A 23,568-nucleotide genomic window follows, 5' to 3' on the forward strand; every position below is an offset into this window, starting at 1 on the left:
GAAGATACTGTTGATCCTTTCTTTTCTTTCTCTTTTTCATGGTTTGCTGTTTTTTTTTTAGTGATATATTTGGATTTCTTTGTCTTTATTCTTTGCATATTTATTAGTGGTTTTTGATTTGTGGTTACCATTAGATCTGTATATAATCTTTTCTGCATATAGAAGTCTATATTAAGTTGATGGTCATTTAAACTGGAACCCATTCTTTACTCCTCTCCTCCCCATATTTTAGGTATATAATGTCATATTTTACATCCTTTTACTTTGTGAGTTCCTTGACCGATGTTTTACAGAACTATTCTTTTTCACTGCTTTCATGTTTCTTACCTTCAGACCGTCATTTTGGTCTTTCCTTTCCACTCAAAGAGTTCCGTTAATATTTCTTGCAGGGCTGGTTTAGTGGTCATGAACTCAGCTTTTGTTTGTCTTGGAAACTTTTTGTCTCTCCTTCTATTCTGAGTGATAACCTTGCTGGATAGAGTATTATTGGCTGCAAGTTTCTCCCATTCAGCACTTTGAATATATCATACCACTCCTTTTTGGGTTGGAAAGTTTCTGCTGAAAAATCGCTGATAGCTTTATAGGGTTTCCTTTGTATGTAACTGTCTTTCTTTGTCTTGCTGCTTTTAATATGTTTGAGAGCACTATATTTTGACATTTTAATTACAATATGTCTTGGTGTGGTCTGCTTTTGTTGGTTTTGTTTGGGGTTCTCTGTGCCTCCTGTATCTGGATATCTGTTTCCTTTCCCAGATTATGGAAATTTTCATCTATTATTTCTTCAAATAAGTTTTTGGCCTCCTTTCTCTCTTTTCTTCTTCTGAGACTCCTGTAATATGAATGTTATTACCTTTGATGAAATCACTGAGTTCCCTAAGTCTCCTTGTTTTGTGTAATTCTTTTTTCTCTCTTTTGTTCAGCTTGATTACTTTCCATTACTCTATCTTCTTGGCCATTAATTCATTCCTCTGCTTTTTCCAGCCTGTTGTTCTTTTGATCAAGTGAGTTTCTCATTTTGTTTACTGAGCCCTTTATCTCTGCCTTATTTCTGTGTTAATGGTTTCACTGTCTTCCCATCTTCTCTCAAGGCCAGGGACCTATGACCGTTGCTTTAAATTCTCCATCAGGCATGTTATTTGTTTCTGTTTTGCTTAAGTGTCTGGCCGTGACCTTGTCCTGTTCTTTCATTTGGGACAGATTCCTCAATCTTCTCATTTTGTCTAAGTCTCTGTGTCTTTTTCTCTGTGTTGGGAAAGTCAGCTGTGTCTCCTGTTTTTGAGGGTAATGGCTTTATGAATAAGTGGTCCTAAGTGCCCTGCAATGTGGTATCTCCTGTTCCCCAGGGCCTAGTGCTTCCAGGAGTGTCTCTAATGTGTGCTGTTTGCACTTTGCTGTTGTGTCCTGGCCACTTTATCCTTCAGGCCAGTTGTCTTCAGAGGCTCTCTTTGCCTATTGTGGGCAGTGTTTGGTCTCTGGCCTGTATGTGATGAGTTTTAACTAGGTACATTCTGGTCTGCTTGTAAAATGAGAACTGTCATAATTGCTTCCAGAACTTAGGTCCTACAAAACTCCTGGGTTGAGACACAGTGTGGGAAGGGGTTTGGTTGGTCTCCTGGGGGACGGGCCTGCCTCACAGGGACTGAGGCAAGTGTGGCTGGGAGGGGCAGTTCTTCTGGAGTGAGGAGGCGGGGCTTGATGTAAGCAAGTTAAGTAGTGAATGTTGGTGCTGTGTTGGTTCACAGGTAGCTCTGTGTTTATGCTGAGGGAGGAGGAGGGAGAAGGCACCTGCCAGTTTCTTTGTTCCCAGGGGGTCTCTCTGTGAATGCTGCCTCTGAGACATGCTCTGAGAAGAGCAAATAACCTCCCCACCCTGTGCCCCAGGTGCTCTTCAGATTGCTGTTTACACCTTGTATGTCCACAGGCTGTTTGCTCTGCCTTTTCTCCAAGAGCAGCTCCAATGTCCTCAGTTCTCCCAGAGCAGTTTTAAAACTGCAGGCTTTAAGCTCCATTGGTTATAAGAACTCATGAAACCCAGGCCCTCTTGCTTTCCAAGAAATTGCTATGGGGGTTTGTTTTCCCCAAGCACTACCCTGTGTGCTAGTCTGTCTCTTGCTCTTCTACAGACTGAGGCTCCCTCCCAACTCCTACAGTCGCAATACATTTCTCTGGCAAACAGGGTTTCCACACTACCTACCTTCTTCAGTGTGGCTTCTTCACTACCTTTAGTTGTGGAGTTTATTCTGCCAGTATTCAGATCGATTTCTGGGGTATTTAGGATGATTTGATAGTTATCTGTGTTCGTGGAATGAGGAGAACCTAGGATGCTCCTACTCTGCCACCATCTTTCCTTCCTAATAGCCTCCATTGTTTACATGCTTAGTATGGAATGAACATTGTGCAAAATGCTTTATGTGGAACATTTCATTCAACATTTATCCACAAAGAGGTGTGCATTCTGTCTCTTATACTCCTCCATAAAGTGCTTTATGTTTTCATTCATTCCACAAATATTTTTTTAACTGGATATTTTGTTATTATTTGCGGAGCTGATTTGTCCCCAATTCCCATTTGCCTTTTCACTTTGGTAGTTTTGTTATCATTTGTTTGTCGTTTTAAATGTTCTCTTTTCTCTTATTGGTCAAAAACCCAACTCTGTCTATCTCCCTAAATCTACTCAGATTCAGTTCTTTCCATAAATCCTTTACAGACCACCCCAGCCCAAAGACCCTTCCTTTTGGTAAATTCTCATATCATCTAAGTACTCCATTGTTTACCAATTATGACAGTGTTTTCTATCTTAAATTTTAAGCTTTTTAGATAATTTCTGTATGAAATTTTATTTAAATCTTTTGCTTAATTTTCATAACTTTGTCTTCTTTTTCTAACTTGGGTCAGTTGTTCAAGATTGTGAATGACAGCTTTAACACTTTGTGTCCCCTACAGTTTCTTAATAAGTAATAGATTTTTGTCTGGCCAGAAAAATCAACTCTTATTTGAAAGGATATATTATATTACAGAATGGAAAACAGTCACAGTTCTGTAACCTAAGAAGCACAATGTGTAATTGAAGACTTGTTCACAAGGAAATGGGAAACCTTATCACAAAAGCCAGAACATGTTTTGGGAGACTGAAAATATAATATTTTCATGGTATTAAACTTCTTACTAAAATGAAGTCCAGGGAGCAATAACATACTCTCCAGAGTCTTATCCAAGGCTACTCTCTAACTTATTAGAGAATGGGAGGAGATGGCTCATAAAAAGGTCCTACAGAGAATGTGCAGAAAAAGATTTTGCTCCGTAGTGCTGATTCATGCTGAATGCGGAAAATATACTAGAAATTCTAAAATGCTGAAATAGACATTCAAGTCCTCATGACTCTTTGAAAAATAGTGAATAGCAGTTTAAAGTCAAAAGTATCCATTCTTTCACTGATTTTTGAAAAAGTATTTCTGTATCCTTAAGGGATGTTACACTGAAGATATAGAAGGTGCAGTCCCAGAGCGCCTGGGTGGCTCAGTCGGTTAAGCGGCCGACTTCGGCTCAGGTCATGATCTCGCGGTCCGTGAGTTCGAGTCCCGCGTCGGGCTCTGTGCTGACAGCTCAGAGCCTGGAGCCTGTTTCAGATTCTGTGTCTCCCTCTCTCTGACCCTCCCCTGTTCATGCTCTGTCTCTCCCTGTCTCAAAAAGAAATAAAACGTTTTTAAAAAAAAAAAAAAGAAGGTACAGTCCCTACTCTGTAAGTACTTTCATTGTTGCATTGGAGATAAGATATATAAACAGTGACTATGCTATGTCATACATGCTATGTGAATGTTCTTAAACATTGAATGGAAATTCTTTAAGGTTCTTTCTGCCTGTAAAATCACATGAATAGTAGTACATTCAGAGAGCCCTAAAAATTTCAGAGGAGAAAAGCATTTCTCATAGTCAATGGAAGTAGTCAAAGGGAGTTTTTAGTAGAAGTGATTTTTAAGTAGGGACTTGTTAGGTAAGCACAGATTATAATCATGAGAATGATATAAACCATTTATTGTTTGTTATGTAGGAGCCAATACTAGGTGCTTTAAGTACACCTGTGAGGAAGAGGGTGGAGTTATCTGTGAATATTGTAAAATTATCCCCCAAATTTTGTGTGTATGTAAATTTGTACATTTTTATCGGCAAAGGTTCCAGGGTCCCGAGAAACATGAACCATGGTAGCACATGTAATTTCTGGACTTAGAGAAATGCCCACCTAGGGGGGTTGTAGGTGGAAAGAAGGAACTGTTGAGAATAAAGAAGCTGTGAAAATCTGACAATTGGAAGCTCCAAGGAGGAGAGAACTTAAAATAATGAGAAGCAATTGGGATAGGATGGTTAGCAGATTGTCCTTGGGAGTCAGAATGTTTAGATTTAAATCCTGGACTGCCACTCCTAGCTGTGAGACCCTGAATTTATTTAATCTCTAGACTAAGACCTCTGCCATCTAGATTAGCTGTTACATATTCACTTAAAATTTCTTTGAATATTTTTTTTAAATTTTTTTTAACGTTTATTTATTTTTGAGACAGAGAGAGACAGAGCATGAACGGGGGGGGGGGGGGGCAGAGAGAGGGAGACACAGAACCTGAAACAGGCTCCAGGCTCTGAGCTGTCAGCACAGAGCCCGATGCGGGGCTCGAACTCACGGACCGTGAAATCATGACCTGAGCCGAAGTCGGCCGCTCAACCGACTGAGCCACCCAGGCGCCCCTCTTTGAATATTTTTAAGAGAGGTTACTATGTGTTAAATCCTTTAATTCATTTATTCTTTGATGTAATATAAGTTTGTTGAGCTCATATAACCAGCCACTGGGAGAACTTTGATGAAAGAAGCAGAAATGGCCATGCTCTTTTCCTCACAGTAACCTGTGAAAGAGACTCCATTTATAAAGATGGGAACTGAGGTGTGAGCAAGTTCAAGTGACTTTCCAAGTCACGTGATAAAGAAATGGTAGAACCTTCAAACTCAGGTCTGACTCCAAAAAGTCTTAATCAGTCATGTTCTTGACTACAGAATACTGTATAGGCATAGCTAACTCTGCAAGAATGTTAACAAGGGGGAAACTTACTTTACTTTAGGGATGGTTTACATGTAGATTGCTTGGTTTAAAGAGGAAGGATACAGGTATTTTGGATGGGCTCTTCTACCATAATGGAATTACTAAGAGGGGTTGTCAAATAATATAGCATATTTCAAATCAGTTTTCAGTATGATGACACATTTGGATGGTCAAATAGTCAATACGTTGTTATTGATATTGTATTGTTCATTGTGATCCATGCAATGTATTCATATTCCAAGACCCTCTAAAATGAGTGCACTTGTTTTCCAAGCCAGATAATTTTTTTTCCTCACATATTTTTTTACTGATTGTCATTTTTTCAACTCCTTTAATTTTCTGTTTGGCAAAAGTAATTGATTATCCCCATGTTTGAACTCATTTTTAAAGGATGTGAGAAAGTTTTCTATTATTTAAGTTCCTATTGAGATAATTGGTGACTGTTGTAGCTAAATATTAGTTTATGTGCAATCTGAATTATAAAAACCACAGTACTGAGTTTTGGATCAGAACTTTATTTTGTTTTTCTCTGTAGGTACATTTCTGTTAGCATCATTTTAGCTGACCACATAATGCATTGAGTTTTGCTAAGTGCTGGGTGATCTTAGAAAATCCCTTAGGATTAAAAAAAAATCACTTAAGGAAAGCCTTAAAATAGTTTAAATTTATTTATCTTCATTTAGATAATTTATACACTAATCAACCTGTTTTATTAAGTTTTCTTCATACTAGGAACAATTTTTCCTTTTTCCTTTTTCTTTTTTTTAAGTTTTCAAGAACTTGTTGGATTGACTATTGTCTGAGTTGTAGAATAATTTCTGCAGTTTATGAAAGAAAGGCATCTTGTCAGTGGAAGTTACTTTTCAGTTTAGTTTTATGCCATCAATTGGAAGTACAAGCATACCTTAAGAGATATTGCAGGGTTTGGTTCCAGAGCACTATAATAAAGCAGATATCACAATAAAGTGAGTCAAATGAATGTTTTGGTTTCCCAGTGAATATAAAAGTTAGGTCTGCACTATACTATTATACTACACTATAGTCTGTTATGTGTGCAGCAGCATTATATATTAAAAAAACCCATATCTTAATCTGTGCATATCTTTTTTTTTTTTAAATGTTATTTACTGTATGTTTTATTTACTATTTAATTTAATTTTTTTTTAAATTCACATCCAAGTTAGTTAGCATATAGTGCAACAATGATTTCAGGAGCAGATTCCTTAAGCCCCTTACCCATTTAGCCCATGCCCCCTCCCATAACCCCTCCAATAACCCTGTTTGTCCTCCATGTTTAAGAGTCTCTTATGTTTTGTCCCCCTCCCTGTTTTTATATTATTTTTGTTTCTCTTCCCTTATGTTCACCTGTTTTGTATCTTAAAGTCCTCATATGAGTGAAGTCATATGATATTTGTCTTTCTCTGACTAATTTCGCTTAGCATAATACCCTCTAATTCCATGCATGTAGTTGCAAATGGCAAGATTTCATTCTTTTTGATTGCTGAGTAATACTTCATTGCGTGTGTATGCACACACACACACACACACACACACACACCATATCTTCTTTATCCATTCATCCACTGATGGACATTTGGGGTCTTTCCATACTCTGGCTATTGTTGATAGTGTTGCTATATACATTGGGGTGCATGTGCCCCCTTCATACCTATATCCCTTGGGTAAATACCTAGTAGTGCAATTGCTAGGTCGTAGGGTAGTTCTATTTTTAATTTTTTGAGGAAGCTCCATACTGTTTTCCAGAGTGGCTGCACCAGTTTGCATTCCCACCAGCAGTGCAAAAGAGATCCTCTTTCTTTGCATCCTCACCAACATCTGTTGTTGTTGCCTAATGCCTATTGTTGCCATTCTGACTGGTGTGAGGTGGTATGTTATTGTGGTTTTGATTTGTATTTCTCTGATGATGAGTGATGTTGAGTAGTTGTGAATTCCCTTGTTGTGATTTCAATAATAATTTTCTTTTTTTAAAGATATTTATTTTATTATTATTATTTTTAAATATTTATTTTTGAGAGAGAGCATAAGTGGGGGAGGGGTAGAGAGTGAGAATCCCAAGCAGGCTCCATGTTGACAGCAGCAAGCCTGAAGTGGGGCTTGATCTCACGAACCTCGAGATCATGATCTGAGCTGACGTCAGACACTCAACTGACTGAGCCACCCAGCACTCCTCATTTCAGCAGTTTTCATGGCATCTTCACCAGGAGTGAAGAAACCACTTTCTATGCTCATCCATAAGAAGTGACTCCTTGTCCATTAAAGTTTTGTCATCAGACTGCTGCAATTCAGTCACATCTTCAAACTCTACTCTCATTCTAATTTTCTTGCTATTTCCATCACATCTGCAGTTCTTCTGTCACTGAAGTCTCTAATCCCTCAAAATTGTCCGTGAAGGTTGGAATCAGCTTCTTCCAAACTCTTGTTGATGTTAATACTTTGTTTTCTTCCCATGAATCATGAATGTTCTTCATGGCATCTAGAATGGTGAATCCTTTCCAGAAGGTTTTCAATTGACTTTGCCTAGATCCTTCAGAGGAGTCACTATCTATGGCAGCTCTCACAAGATGTATTTTTTTAATGTTTGTGTATTTATTTTGAGAGGCAGGGAGGGGCAGAAAGAGACAGAGGGTGAGAGAGAATCCAAAGCAGGCTCCACACTGTCAGCACAGAGACTGATAACAGGGCTCGATCTTAGGAACTGTGAGATCATGACCTGAGCTGAAATAAGGAGTCAGCTGCTTAATTGACTGAACCACCTAGGCACCCCACAAAATGTATTTCTTTTTTTTTTTTTTAATTTTTTTTAACGTTTATTTATTTTTGAGATAGAGAGAGACAGAGCATGAACAGGGGAGGGGCAGAGAGAGAGGGAGACACAGAATCTGAAACAGGCTCCAGGCTCTGAGCTGTCAGCACAGAGCCCGACACGGGGCTCGAACTCACGGACCGTGAGATCATTCCCTGAGCCGAAGTCGGACGCTTAACCGACCAAGCCACCCAGGCGCTCCCACAAAATGTATTTCTTAAATAATAAGACTTGAAAGTCAAAATGACTGCTTGATCCATGGACTGCAGAATGGATTTTGTGTTGGCAGTCATAGAAAAAGCATGAATCTTGTCTAACATCTCCATCAGAGCTCTTGGGTGACCAGGTACATTGTCAATGAGTAGTAATATTTTGATAGGAATCTTTTCTTCTGAGCAGTGGGTCTCAACAGCGGGCTTAAAATATTCAGTAGCCCATGTTGTAAGCAGATGATATAGTGTTGTATAGGCTTTGTTGTTCCATTTTTCGAGTACAGGCAGAGTAGATTTAGCATAATTCTTAAGGGCCCTAGGATTTTCAGAATGGTGGATGAGCATTGTCTTCAACTTAAAGTCACCAGCTGCATCAGCCCCTAATAGAGTCAGTGTGTCCTTTGAAGCTTTGTAGCCAGACATTGACTTATCTCTAGTTATGAAAGTCTTACATCACATCTTCCAATAGAAGACTGTTTTGTGTACACTGAAAATCTGTTGTTTAATGAAGCCACCTTCATTAATTATCTTAGCTTGATCTAAATAATTTGATGCAGCTTCTACATTAGCACCTGCTGCTTCACTTTGCATTTGTATGTTATGGAGACGGCTTCTTTTCTTAAACCTCATGAACCAAGCTCTGCTGTCTTCAGACTCTTCTTTTGTAGCTTCCTTACCTCTCTGGGCCTTCACAGAATTGAAGAGAGCCTTGCTCTGGATTAGGCTTTGGCTTAAGGGAATGTTATGGCTGGTTTGATCTTCCATTCAGACCACTGAAACTTTCTTCATATGAGCAATGACACTGTTTTGCTTTCTTCCCATTCATGTGTTCACTGGAGTGGCACTTTTAATTTCCTTTAAGAATTTTTCCTTTGCATTCACAACTTGGCTGTCTGGGGCAAGAAGCCTAGCTTTTGGCCTGTCTCTGCTTTTGGCATGCCTTCCTCACTGAGCTTAATCATTTCTAGCTTTTGATTTAAAGTGAGAAATGTTTGACTCTTTCAATTGAACCCTTATAGAGGCCACTGTAGGGTTATTAATTGTCCTAATATCAATATTGTTGTGTCTCAGGATATAGGGAGGCTCATGGAGAGGGAGAGACATGGGGGCGGGGTGGGGGGAGGGGAAGGCTAGACAGTGAAGCAGTCAGAACATGCAGTGTTTATAGATTAAGTTGGCTATCTTTTATTTCTGTGGTTCATGGCATGCCAAACAATTACAATAGCAACATCAAAGATTACTGATCACAGATCATCATAACAAACATAACAATAAAGAAAAAGTTTGAAATATTGTGAGAATTACCAAAATGTGACACAAAGACACAAGTGAGAAAATGCTGTTGGAAAAGTGGTACCTATGAACATGCTTGACAGAGGGCAGCCACACACCTTCAGTTTGTAAATAGCAAATCATCTGCAATGTGAAGTAAAGCAAAGCATAGTAAAATGAGGAATTTTCATATATTCAAAATAAAATGTTTATTTTTATTTGTTCAGACTTTTGTTGTAAAAATATGTCTTATCATCCTCAAGCTATACCAGATTGACTAGTTAGATAGTGCTTGGGCCATAGCTGATAAATATTTTTGTATGGCCCCCCAGTAGCATTGAAGTGATTGCTGTAGTGAGACAGAATTTAGAGGAGATGCACCTCCCTGTTTTAAGAATCTGTTATTTTACTAAAGTTAAATGCAGTTAGCAGAGCAGGCGTTTAAAGGAAAATTCTTATACTTTTAGCTATACATGCTGTATGCATATACAAGGTTGGGACAGAGGAGGAAACCTTTTCTGAGTAATGTTGTAAAGAGTGCTAATTGGCAGAGATTCAAATATTACATTGTTTTGTAGAAATTGACAAGCTGGTTCTAAAGTTCATAGGAAATGCAAAGGAGCCAGAATAGCCAAAACAACTTAAAGAAAATGACAAAGTTGGAGAATGAACACTACCTGATTTTAATACTAATTATAAAGCTGCAATAATCAAGATAGTGTGACATTGGCATTAAAGAGAGACAATGAGGGCAATAGAACAAAGTCTAAAATGGGCCTACAGAGGGGCGCCTGGGTGGCTCAGTCTGTTGGGTGTCTGACTTCAGCTCAGGTCATGATCTCACAGTCCGTGGGTTCGTGCCCCGCATCAGACTCTGTGCTGACAGCTCAGAGCCTGGAGCCTACTTCGGATTCTGTCTCCCTCTCTCTATGCCCCTCCCCTGCTCATGCTATGTCTTTCTTTGTCTCAGAAAGAAATAAAAACATTTAATAAAATAAATAAAAATGGGCCTACAGATAAATAGACAAGTGATTTTTGTTAAAGATATAAAAGCAATTCAGTGGAAAGAATAGTATTTTTAACAAATGGCATTGGGTAAATTGACTATCCATATGTAAAAAGTGAACTACTATTCATACCTTTACCATATGCAAAAGTTAAGTTGGCTGTGGTTCTAGCTGACCTCATGAAGACATTTAAAGTGCTTACTTAATACGCTAAGATATTTCAAAATATTTAGATGGAATACTGTTGCTTACAACTTATGCATAGAAGTGTATACTTATGGAAAAGGTTTTTTTGGTCAAGCAGTTAAGATATTATAATATGTATCCAGCAATGTATATTATAGCTCAAATGTTTTCTTGGAGAATATTTTTTTAGTTACATGTTTATATACTTGTAATTCTGGTGTGATTACTACTAAAATCTCATTTATAAGCTTCATTCCTTGTGTATAAGATTTTATGTGAAAATAATGTTTTCATTTTGTAAATTAGACTTTGGATTGTATTTTTTGCATTGAAATCCAGTTATTTGAATTTTCATGATAAAGTCTAGTCATTTCACTTTTTAATAACTCTACAGGTTTTTACTTGGCAGATCACTTTATTTTTTGTGTTATTAAAACAAGGAATGACATTGCATCATTTGCTGTTTCTGAATTTTTATATTCACTTATTCTTAAATATCATTGTAATAACATTTATTTGAAAACCTCTTTTTTGTATTTTCAATTTCTAAACTTTGCTGATTATTGGAAGGAGGCAAAAAGAGCCTTTGGTAGTCAAAAGTAGTACTACAAAGTTTGTGATCTAAAGCTCATGCATTGTAGGGTCATGGCCTTGTTGTGGGCTTTTCTGTTTTTTAGACTCAGACCATATATACTGAGTTACTGGACTTTTCAGTCTAGAGTAGAATACAAAGCTACAAGTTAGAATGGGAATATTCTTAAAAGCAGAGCATTGCTAACAGTAAGAAGTGACAATGACAGACCTGATAGCAAGAGAAGAGACACACACACAAGAATCATAAAAAAGATAAAAGAGTACACTGAAACCAATATAACACTGTATGTTAACTTCACTAGAATTAAAATTAGAAACTCAGTAAAATAAAAAGGTAAAACAGTTTTTAACTAAGCAATCTATAGCAAAAATCATTGAAATAATAAATATCCCAAATGACTTACAGAACACTGTTTAAGGATACAGGAAACTATATAACACATGCTCAATTTCTGTAAATTTCTGTAGCCATTTGTCAGTACTTACCTTGCCCTTTCAACAGCTTTTAGCATTATCAATTGCTCCTTTTCCTTGAACCATACTTTATTCTTTTGGCTTCCATGATGCCACATACTTCTGGTCTTCCGTCTATCTCTCTGGCCGCTCTGTCTCTTTCATTGGATGCATTAGCTTCTACCTGGCCTCTAAAGTTTGCACCTACCCAAGGATCCTTTCTGTGTCATTTCATATACTCCCTTAGACAATCTCTTATGTGTACAACTTATGTACCTGTGACTCTCACATTTATAGCTCCTGGGCTAAACTCCAAACCCATGTTTCCAGCTGACTTCTTGACACTCTACTTGAATATTTCAAAGATGTCAAACTCAATATGTCATAAGTTATTTACAATCATTTTCTTCTCCGCATCCTCAAACCTCATGTCCTCCAGTGTTTATATGTTGATTCATTCACTTATTCACTCATTCTCTTTATTTGTTCATTAATTCAACAAATACATATTGAGTGCCTAGTAGATGCAATTCACTGTTTTAGGCACTTGGGAGTTTAGCAGCTAATGTTCCTGTTTTCATGGAGCTTATATTCCAGTGGATAAAGAGAGGCAGCAAAAAAACAAGAAAAACTTCAGTTCATTATTACGTATACTAAGAAAACAAATTGGATGATGTGATAGAGTGTGACTGAGCTGCTGCTTTTCTTTGCCTGCCTGGTCAAGGAAGCCTCACTAAAGAGGTGATGTTCTGAATGAGAAGTAAATGACAGGGAGGACCCGACACATGCAGAGGTCTGGCAGAAGGGCACTCAAGAAGAGGAGCAGTTCGTAGAGAGGCCCTGAGCTGGGAATGGATTTGGTGTGCTTGAGCAGAAAGGAGGCTGTTGCCGCTGTAGTGATTTGAGCGTGGCAGGTGGGGATAGTGTTAGGTATGGAGGTCGACAGGGGCCAGACTGTCTAGGACTTGGGACCCCAGGGTAATTAATTTGACTATTTCTGACTGCACTAGAAAACCAACAAAAGGTTTTAAAAGGGCAGAAACACCGTCTGAAACAGGGTTTTAGAACGCTCTCTCTAATTGATTGGTGGAGAAGGGATTCACTGGAGCAAGACTGGTGTCAGAAAAACGTGTTGGATGCTTTTATGGTAGTCCAGGTGAGAGGTGGTGCCAGCTTAGTAGGAGGATGGCCACAGTGGAGGCAGTGAGAAGATGTTTGGGAGAGAGCCGAGGAAAAGAAGGATGCAAAAATAGTTCTGGTTTTTTACTTGAGCACCCGATTCAGTGGTAGTATCAATAATTGAAATGTGGGAGACTGTGAGGAGGAGCAGGTATGGATGACGGGAGGAGAACTCAGTGGGGAATTACAGTTTGGTTTTGGACATGCTAATTTTGAGATACCTATTAGACATCCAAGTGGAAATGCTAATTAAGAATTAGAATTAGATACAAGAAGTTCAGGGGGAAAATGAGTGCTTGAGATGAGTTTGAATTTATATGTATGAGTAGATGAGAGAAGATACAGATGACAACGAAGAATGGAAGGTCTAGAAGGAAGTCTGGCAGTCCCTGATATTTGGAAATGTAGAAGAGGAGGAACAATGAGCAAAGAACATGGAAAAGAGCATTTAGTGAGGAAAGAGAAAAGTCAGGAAAGTTGGAATAATGGGAGTCCATGAAAGAGGATGTTTTGAGGTAGAAGAGGAAAATCATGTCAAAGGCTGCTGACACTTAGAATAATTATTCACTTTGCAATTTTTTGGCCAAGGGCTTCACATGCTTCTTATTGGGTTTCTGTATTTGGAATACAGTTTATCTCTTGTGTGTTTTACATGGAAACTATGAGGATGAAATAGAGTTGATTTTTCATATTACTCTTTGAGATCCTTTGAAAAAATATGGAACTAAATTGGGCTATTTAGCTATTACAGCTGCTGATTCTGAGTATTTGGGACACTTGTGGTGGAATATGTCGTATAGATTCCTATTGCTGGTGGGACTTCTGTCAAGTGCTGGCTGGCTTTGGTTTCATGTGCCAGCACTAATTCAGTTATCTGGAGCCACTTAACTTTCACTAGCAGGCTCAGCCTAACCCAGGCTTCAGAACCAGCTCTGCTCTTAGGCAAGAAAACTGTAAAAGCCATTATTGAGCTGTAAATATCAAGGCAGCATTGATATTAACTTGTCTTCACCCTGAGGTCTGTGTAAGTGGCTTTGGCTTTGTATCCTACGAAAAAGTCTCGAGTTTGCGTCTTGGTTTTCTACCTGGTATCCTCTGGCTCACTTGGGTCTGGAGTTCTCTTTTGATCTCCTCTGCCTCTGGAAGTACCAGAACCCTGATCCTAAAGGGTAGATTTGCATCTGATCTCTGATACCTGCTCGGCACCCACCTTTTTTTCTACTATGAAATCTTGGCCCTATTTATTCCCATCCCACCCCAGAGTTGTTGTTAACTCTTCTTCTTCTTATTATTATTTTAATGTTTAGTTTTGAGAGAGAGGGAGAGGGAGAGGGAGAGGAAGAGAGAGAGAGAGAGAGAGAGAGAGAGAGAGAGAGAGAGAGAGAACAAGCTGGGGAGGGGCAGAGACAGAAGGGGACAGAGGATCTGAAGTGAGCTCTGTGTTGACAGTAGAGAGCACGATGTGGTGCTTGAATTCACGGAACTGTGAGATCGTGACCTGAGCCAAAGTCAGACACTTAACCAACTGAGCCACCCAGGTGCCTGTTCTTAACCCTTCTCCTGAGACTTCCACCTTTCACCCACTGCTGGACTCTCTTAGGTTGTTTTATTTTAGATTTCCCTTTTTTTCCTGATTGCTAGACTTTCCATGTTTACCTTAGGGACACAATTGAATTTTGCTTCAAATCTGTGTCTATATAATTCATATCTAACTCACCCTGTTACTTATTTAACCACATTTCTTAGGATCTTGTCTTCAATTTGGAATGACTTGAAGCGTTAATGGAAGCATTTTTTTTTTCAAAACTGATACTGACCAATGGTATGCAAAGTGGACTGCTTTGAAGAAGAAGGAAGGAATCCACAGATGTTCTTTACTCTAAATAAAGTAGGCATTAGGGAAACACAGATGAGTAAAATGTAGCCTCTTTTCTTGAGGAAATATGTTTTTAAATATAGTCCTACATAGATACTTTACAGCCAGTGAATTCAGCTAGTCACATTGAAAACTATTCCCTGTTTATGCGACCCACGTACTCTATTTTCAGTGGAGCCCTGTGCTCACAAAACATTGCTATTAAAACACTTCAGAAGTAAGACCCAGTTAAAGTATTGAGGACACCAGTTCTTAGAATAAAGATTGACAAGAGGTTATGTGCATGTGTTCCATAATTATTCTTTTTTACTTAACCTTGATTAATTGCAACATATGCATGTTTTTCCACATGGAAGGGGCATATTGGAAATATTTAAATTGTTATGGTCGTGCTGTGCTTTTCACAGATGATTGGAATGCTGCCCGGCATAAACCATCTCATCCTTCCCCCAAACAACTTGTCAGTTGTTTAACCTAGCATAATTTGTTTTTCATGACCATTAGAAATGACAGTGCTAAAATGTTTTACAGGGAAATAAAAATAAAAAAGAGTGATAGCTCTGATTTTTTTAATACTCTTCTTTTTTCCCCACATTCTTTGATATAAAAATGTATCTTAACCTTTGCTTCAAATGTTGGCTGTTTTCTTTTCTTTTTTAAAAAAATTTTATTTAATTTATTTTTTAAATTTACATCCAAGTTAGCATATAGTGCAACAATGATTTCAGGAGTAGATTCCTTAATGCCCCTAACCCATTTAGCCCATCCCCCCTCCCACAACCCCTCCAGCAACCCTCTGTTTGTTCTCCATATTTAAGAGTCTCTTATGTTTTGTCCCCATCCCTGTTTTTATATTATTTTTGTTTCCCTTCCCTTATGTTCATCTGTTTTGTATCTTAAAGTCCTCATATGAGTGAAGTCATATATTTGTCTTTCTCTGACTGACTAATTTCGCTTAGCATAATACCCTCTAGTTCCATCCACATAGTTGCAAATGGCAAGATTTCATTCTTTTTGATTGCTGAGTAATACTCCGTTGTATGTGTATGTATGTGTGTATACACACACACACACACACACACACCCCACATCTTCTTTATGCATTCATCCATCAGTGAACATTTGGATTCTTTCCATACTTTGGCTATTGTTGATAGTGCTACTATAAACATTGGGGTGCATGTGCCCCTTTGAAACAGCATATTTATCTCTTGGATAAATACCTAGTAGTGCAATTCCTGGGTTGTAAGGTAGTTCTATTTTTAATTTTTTGAGGAACCTCCATACAGTTTTCCAGAGTGGCTGCACCGGTTTGCATTCCCACCAGCAGTCAAAAGAGATCCCCTTTCTCCGCATCCTCACCAACATCTGTTGTTCCCTGACTTGTTAATATTAGCCATTCTGACTGGTGTGAGGTGGTATCTCCTTGTGGTTTTGATTTGTATTTCCCTGATGATGAGTGATGTTGAACATTTTTTCATGTGTCGGTTGGCCATCTGGATGTCTTTGGAGAAGTGTCTATTCATGTCTTTTGCCCATTTCTTCAGTGGATTATTTGTTTTTTGGGTGTTGAGTTGGATAAGTTCTTTATAGATTTTGGATACTAACCCTTTATGATATGTCATTTGCAAATATCTTCTCCCATTCTGTCAGTTGTCTTTTAGTTAAATGTTTGCTATTTTTAACACTGGGTAGACAGGAATGATTTTTAAAACTAGGAGTCTTATTCTGCAAAATGAAAACATACTATGAATTTCAGCAATACAGGTTATACTGAGACCATAGAATTTCATGGATGCATTATCAGGGTTTCAGTGATAACATGCACATAAACTTCATCCTTTATATGAGCCTGTGGCTAAGTTGGGCTGAAGTCTGGAATTGTTTGAGGAAGAGACCATTTCATGTACCCAACTACCAAGCATTTAGAATAAAAGGAACACTGAAAACATGCCAAGAGAAGGTGTACCACTGGACACCGTATCTTTCTCTGAAAAAGAATATATCTCAACCATAAGATAAAATTGTTAGGACTTCCGACATATTAGTTTGCCATAGTGTAAAAGTCTCAGGAGACACACATTTACTAGCTCTTAAAAAGCCTAGCTGTTGATCAGCTAGTATAGCCTGTTCTGTAGATTTTGGTTTAGGTTTAGAATTTTCTTCATCCCCAAACTCATGTGAACATTCTCTTAGAGGTGAGTCTAGTAAGTGATGCATTACTCATGTGATAATCCTTTTAAGATTTTCATCTACAATTGTATTTTTGGACAGCAGAGAAGTAAAGCTGTCATCTTTTAAATTCTACATTGCTAATAAAGATTTATTTAGGATTCTGTGATGATACAAACTGACTGATAATCCTCCTCAATAGCAACTATGGTCAGTTGTTCAAAAACATTCATGCCACCTCTGCTATCCACCTGTTTATGGTCCGCTTGGTAGGGAGCAGGGATCCCATGACAGGACTGGCTTATCTTGTTTCTAATAACACATACCTTATTGGAATATAAACCTGTAGCTATGAATTGTAACATATTTTTCTAATGAGGAATTAGGATGTGTGATCTGACTATCACTATACTGTTAGATGCAAGGGGACATAGACCTGGGAGTCTCCAGAACTGGGTAGGGATGGATTGCAGGTAGCTTCCTTCTGGCAGCTCAGAGTAGGTTTTGCCTGAATTCCATCCTGTAGGATGAATTGCCTTCTAAGAGGTTCCTGGGGACCCATAGAAAAGAGGATTTTGTGGGTATTGCCCACTGGTTCTTCTGATATGCTGGGCAGGTATGAATCCCAGTGATGGACATAGATTAGACCCAGTTGACATCCCTGTTATGGTTACTCTTAGGTCACTCATTTTGGATCACTGTGTGTGTGTGTGTGTGTGTGTGTGTGTGTGTGTGTTACATTTTGTGGTAGAAATAATAGTGTTTGTAGAGTTTAACCAGTAAGAATATATACAGAAATGTTTTTTTTAAGACATAAAAGGATTTTACACAAATATGGTAAGTCCCTACTCTCACCTAATGAATTTCACCACCATCACCTCTACTTGTTTGTCAACTCTCATTGTTCTGTTTCTTTTCTGTTCCCTTGGAGGAATTGGCATATTTGTTTCTAATTCCTTTTGTCCCTTCCTTAAGATATCACATCAGCACTTGTTTTTTCTCAGTTCTGGATTGCCAACTTTTCCATGGTATGGATTAATGCCATCAACCTATGAACATGTTAGTCTACCCATCTTTATAAAACCCTCCCTTGACCTCACATCCCTCTCTAGTTGCCCCCTCACTTCTTCCTTCTCCTTTACAACAAAAAACGAAAAGAATTGTCTACAATCAGTCTCTACTTCTTCTCCTCCCCTTCTCTCTTAAATCTGTTCCAGTCAGGCTATCAGCCACCCCACTCCACTGTAACAGCTCCTGTCAACCTCCTGAAGGACTCTCAAGTTGCTCAATTCTGTGATCCATTCTTAGTTCTCATCTTACCTGACATGTTGGCAGTATTTGATGGAGTGGAAGGTCTCTTACCTTCATGAAAAACCCTTTCTACTTAGCTTTGGGTCACCTCTTTTTCAATTTCCCTCCTATCTTGTTAACCACTCCTGCTCACTTTATCTCCTGACTTCTAAACATTGGAACACTCAGGGCCTAGTGCTCTGGCCCCTTCTCCATCTAACTCTCGCTTAGTGATCTCATCTCTTGTCTGACTTTAATGAATTCCAAATATATATTTCTAGCTTTGGACTCCTCCCTAGATGAAAGACTAATGTGTCTAGCCCCAAAGGCATTTTTGTGCTAATTAGAAAAAGCTGCTCTTTTCCTCAAGCACTTGACTGCCATCTTCTGGAAAATTTTCGGAATAAATAAACACTTAACACATGACTGCAAATGTGAGTGGTATCTCTTACAGCTGTGTAATCCTCAACCATTAGCAGCAGTTCTGTTTCTCCACTTGGGTGGTGTATAGTGGGCAATGCAAGCTTAATAGGTCCCCAGCCAAACTCCTGATTCCCAACCCCCATCTCCCTATCCTCTTCCTTTCAGTCTTTTCTATTTCAAAATTCTTCCCATTGCTGAGGTCAAACTCCTTGAAGTTGTTCTTGATTTCTCTCTTTTGCCTATACCCCACCTTTAATTCATCAGCAAATCCTATTGTTTTTCCTTCAAAGGACACTAGAATTTAGCCACTTCTCACTCCTCCCACTGCTGCTTCCCTAGTCCAAGCTCCATCATCTCTCACCTCCATTATCCCAGTAGTATCCCAGCTTCCTATCTGAGTCCTTATTGTCTATTCTCAACACTGTAGCCACAGACCTAAAACCTAGGCCATGGGGCACCTGGGTGGCTCAGTCAGTTGAGTGTCCAACTCTTGATTTCGGCTCAGGTCATAATCCCAGCGTTGTGGGGTTGAGCCCTGCATTAGGCTCCCTGATGAGTGCACAACCTGCTTGGGATTCCCTCTGCCCCCTTCCCCACTCACACGTGCATGCTTTCTCTCTCTAATATGAAATAAAACCAGCCAACCAACCAACCAACCAACCAACCAAGGTCACATCAGGTCTCTCCTCTACCCCAAACCCTTCAAGTGGTCTACTATTCAATCAGAGTAAAATTTAAAGTCTCACGGGCTTCACACAAACCAGGTCTGTACCACAGCTCTGACCTCATCTCCTTTCTCTCTCTCCCATATGCTCTGTGATCCAGGCATGTTGAACTTGCTCTTGTTCCCAGATGCTTCCAACTTCACGTATTCTGCTGGGATGTTCCTATATAAAACATTGCTTGCTCCCTTCTTTTCTTCAGTTTTTGCTCAGATATCACTTTGTCATATCAGAGAAACTTTCCTCAACCAAAGCATATAACGAAGCAATCCTCCTGCCCTAGCATTTGATGTTTCCCTTACTCTTCACTTTTCTCCATAAGACTTATCATCTGGCACACCCACATTGTTTACTGTTTCATCTCATGCAGATTTAAACTTTGTGAGGTTAGACACTTATTTTTTTTCCTCCTGCAATTTCTAAAATAGTGCCTGGTGAGTAGTAAGAGCTCAAAATATTACTTGAATAAATAAATGAATACCAGCATCTCTAAATCTTTCTGTGGGACCCTATCCTTAAAAAGACACAAAGGTTTGAGAGTGTCCTGCACAATTCTAATCTCCAAATTTCAAAATAAAAGCATTTTTATAGGAGTCCAAGAATGAATTTAAATATAATTTGAAAATTGCATTGATTTTGCCTCTTTCTTTCTGGAAGGGCACTGGTTTCCTATGGAGAAAGCAGGTAGGTGCCCTCTAGTGGCACCGAGAGAAATCTACATTTGTGTCACTTGAATTCTTGATAGTAACATAATTGAAAATATAGTCCCTGATCCAGAAGCTTATTAATTTTATGAAAGTAATAATTATGATAGCTATAAGTCCTCAAGTGTGCATTTAACACAAAATATGTTGAACTGAAAAATTACAGTTCCATTTCTTATAAATTATTTATGACTCATTTTTACATATTAATTTTTGTTTTCTGAGATCTGACATCCTCTGTTCCTCTTTATTTTTCTTATTGTTTTATCCTCTACTTATCTCTAACCTCTTATGTTCACATGATACTGGCCAATCCCCTGAGAAGATAAATGAAATAAAGGCTCAATTTTCTGGGAATTTATATGCTAATAAAAATGGTACCTGTGAGGGCAAACATGTGAGAGAACATGCCCAGTGATGCAGTAATCTCCGCAGGCCAGAACTCTGAGGCCTCTTCAACCTTTACTGTGTATACTTCAACCATTGAGGAATGAACTCAAGCCTTAGCTGGCCATTTTTTCAAAAGTGACACATACTATATGGAGAAAGTAAGAAAGAAAAATATTCATGTCCACCTACATTGACAGTAAAGTCTGAAATGAAGTAAAGTCTCTGATTATCATTCTAACTTTTGAAACGTTAGGCCATTACAGTTCTTTGGGAAATTAAAACTTAAACTAGTTGGTCCAATTCAGGAGCCATGACCTTTCCAGTCCTGAGTAGCAGGGGTGGCTCTGGGAAACCCATGTCTGACATCAGGAGGCCTGAGCAATGATCAGACAAGCATTTTTGGAAGGTGGTAAGAAAAGCTCAGGAAGAAGATGAACTCCTGGTGCTAGAGCTCAGAATAATCCTGGCCATTTTACAGGGAGGAGACTTTGAATAGCTAGCTCCAGGGGGCAAAAGTTGGACAAAGGAAATACGATTAGAAAGCAGATTTCATACCATCATTAAGAAACGTTTTCCGGGGGCACTTGGGTGGCTCATTTGGTTAAATGATGGACTCTTGATTTCGGCTCAGGTCATGATCTCATGGTTTGTGAGTTTGCACCCTGCATTGGGCTCTGCACTGACAGTGTGGAGCCTGTGCTGACAGTGTGAGCGGGGGAGGGGTAGAGAGAGAGAGAGAGAGGGAGAGAGAGAGAGAGAGAGAGAATCCCAAGCAAGCTCCACGTTCAGTGCGGAGCACCAGGAGGGGCTTCATCTCATGACCGTGAGTCTAGAATCCCAAATCAAGAGTCGGGTGCTTAACCAGATGAGCCACCCAGGTGCCCCCAAATGGTAATTTTTTTTAAAAGTCTAATAGTGTCAGCTTCCTTTTTGAGTTGTGCTATCATATACCTGACACATCTGGAGGTACGAATAGAAATCAATAGCACAGCAGTTAGTAAGATGTTACTGAAACTTAACCCAATTTTCTGTTATTATGTATAGTTTAGAGTTTTTCCTACTTCCTACTAATTGTTTTTTAGATTGCAGGTAAATATTTTCTTTGATCTAAAACTATTTTTCTTGAGAAATTGTCTTTTCAATTACACAAGTTGGTGTGGTATCTTGAATAGTATATTTTAAAGCTAAGATATTCCATATATTATTTATCTTTAAAGAATTAAGTAAATTTTGTTTCTAAACCATCTTGCCTTCTAAAGGTATCTTTATATAACTTAGCATTCCCTCTTAATAAAGTGGTGATATGAAAAAGGACATGCTAATAAGATTAGTAATAAGATTAGGTAGGCTTTGTATGTACCCTAGACTTAATTTCTTTGACAATCAGATGCTGTTTGCTTTATCATTTGGAGGGCCAACATTCTCTTTAAGTCATGCTTAATTGCTTATCTGAAAATTAGCAAATTTAACATTCTTAGCATTTGTACTATGTTTGATATTTCTAAAGTGTTAGCTGTGTTTCTTAGTAACTGCTATATTCTCTCATTTTAATGGCTGCAGAGACAATATTGGATACTTTGCCTTGTAATTAAAGAAACATTGTTTCCTTATAATTATTGCAAGAATGCATAGATTTTAAGTTGTGCTAATTTGTCTTTTGTAGAGTATGCTGAATTTCTACATTGCAAAGGAAAAAAATTTACAGATTTTGATGAAGTTCGCCATGAGATTGAAGCAGAAACAGATCGAGTGACTGGAATGAATAAAGGCATTTCCTCCATACCCATTAATTTACGAGTCTATTCTCCACATGGTAAGTAAAATAACAAAATTCTAAATTTTTTTCCTCAAAAATCTTTGCATTAATTGACATACATTATTTGTGCAGAAGATGGTTTGTTCTGTCAAAAAGTACCGGGTTTCTAGGATAGTGTTTGGATACTGCCATAAATGGTATGATTCAAAGAGCTCACAGATTTATGGGAAAGCAGGAGATGACTTTTAAAAAGATCAGAATTGAGTAAGTCACTTAAAATTTTTTCTTTATTTTAAACTCTTAGACTTTCTAAGAGGTATGCGTGAAAACTTCTATTTTTTAATATCTTCAGTTTTAGCAAGAATCTTAGAGGTACATGGATGGTACTGTAGTTGAGTCTTCTCCTATTGGATTTTCTTATAGTGCTATATATTTCTATTTATTCTCTTTCTGAGGCATCAACTCTGATTTTTTTCCAGACTATCAGAAGAAACTTATAAATTAGATAACCAGTTCATGGTGTATGATATGGAATAACCTCTATCCTGACTAAATTTTCAGTGGGGCAGATTTTCATGCTGGGGCCACCCCTGTTGTGTGCGGAGAACGATAGCCAGGCTGCTGCTGGAGTCACTGACTCAGGGGTAGTTTCCTGCCCTCCTGGTGGTACTCCATGAGTCTGGGCACATAGCCTGCACCGTAACCTCATGGGACCACAAATGACTAACAGCTGTCCAGTAGGCTGAGCGGCTAACCCTCTCTAGATTATATATAATGCTTTTGAAGGGAAGGACAGATCTTACCCTAAGAATTTTTACACTATTTGAAGGCAATTGTACAAGACCGGCAGCCAGCGTATGCACTTATTGTTCAGTGTTTGAATTATAACACACTAGTTACAGATATGACAGCTCTCTCTTAGATATGTAAATCAGTGCCTTTCAAATTATGTTAAGATAATTATTTGGCATAGCACAATCATGTCATAAAAATAAAGAAAACTAACAAAGCCATTTTGTATTCTGTGCTTTCTATTCTACACACATGAGTTGGAGTTAACTCAACACACAGTATATAAAGCTGAGCTTGTTTTACTTCTACTAAAGAGACTGGTGATTTTTCATTATTGATATTTTTTAGCATTGAGGGTATATGTAAGACTCCTTTTTTTTCCACACAGTGCTAAATCTCACACTTATCGACCTACCTGGAATTACTAAAGTGCCCGTGGGAGATCAGCCACCAGATATTGAGTATCAGATCAGAGAAATGATTATGCAGTTCATCACGCGGGAGAACTGTCTCATTTTGGCTGTTACTCCAGCCAACACCGATCTTGCAAACTCAGATGCATTGAAGCTAGCTAAAGAAGTTGATCCTCAAGGTGAGTGTGTGGCTTTTAGGATGGAAGAGAATTAGTTTAA

At 38.5% G+C, this 23,568-nt stretch overlaps 1 protein-coding gene across 17 annotated transcripts in view; it reads left to right on the plus strand.

Annotated features, from left to right (window-relative positions):
- DNM3 (dynamin 3) overlaps window positions 1-23,568 on the plus strand; it is a 571,670-nt gene that overhangs the window by 123,306 nt on the left and 424,796 nt on the right. For all 17 annotated transcript variants that reach the window (XR_006198729.1, XR_006198730.1, XM_042924852.1 and 14 more), the window contains exons 3-4: window positions 22,052-22,201; window positions 23,325-23,528. Coding sequence is in view for 15 of the 17 variants with exons in the window: in XM_042924852.1 (XP_042780786.1) it covers window positions 22,052-22,201; window positions 23,325-23,528 (354 nt within the window). In the remaining 2 variants the exon portion in view is untranslated. The remainder of the gene's footprint in view (window positions 1-22,051; window positions 22,202-23,324; window positions 23,529-23,568) is intronic.

The sequence above is a fragment of the Panthera leo genome, chromosome F3 (assembly GCF_018350215.1).
Source record: "Panthera leo isolate Ple1 chromosome F3, P.leo_Ple1_pat1.1, whole genome shotgun sequence".
Classification (NCBI taxonomy): domain Eukaryota; kingdom Metazoa; phylum Chordata; class Mammalia; order Carnivora; family Felidae; genus Panthera; species Panthera leo.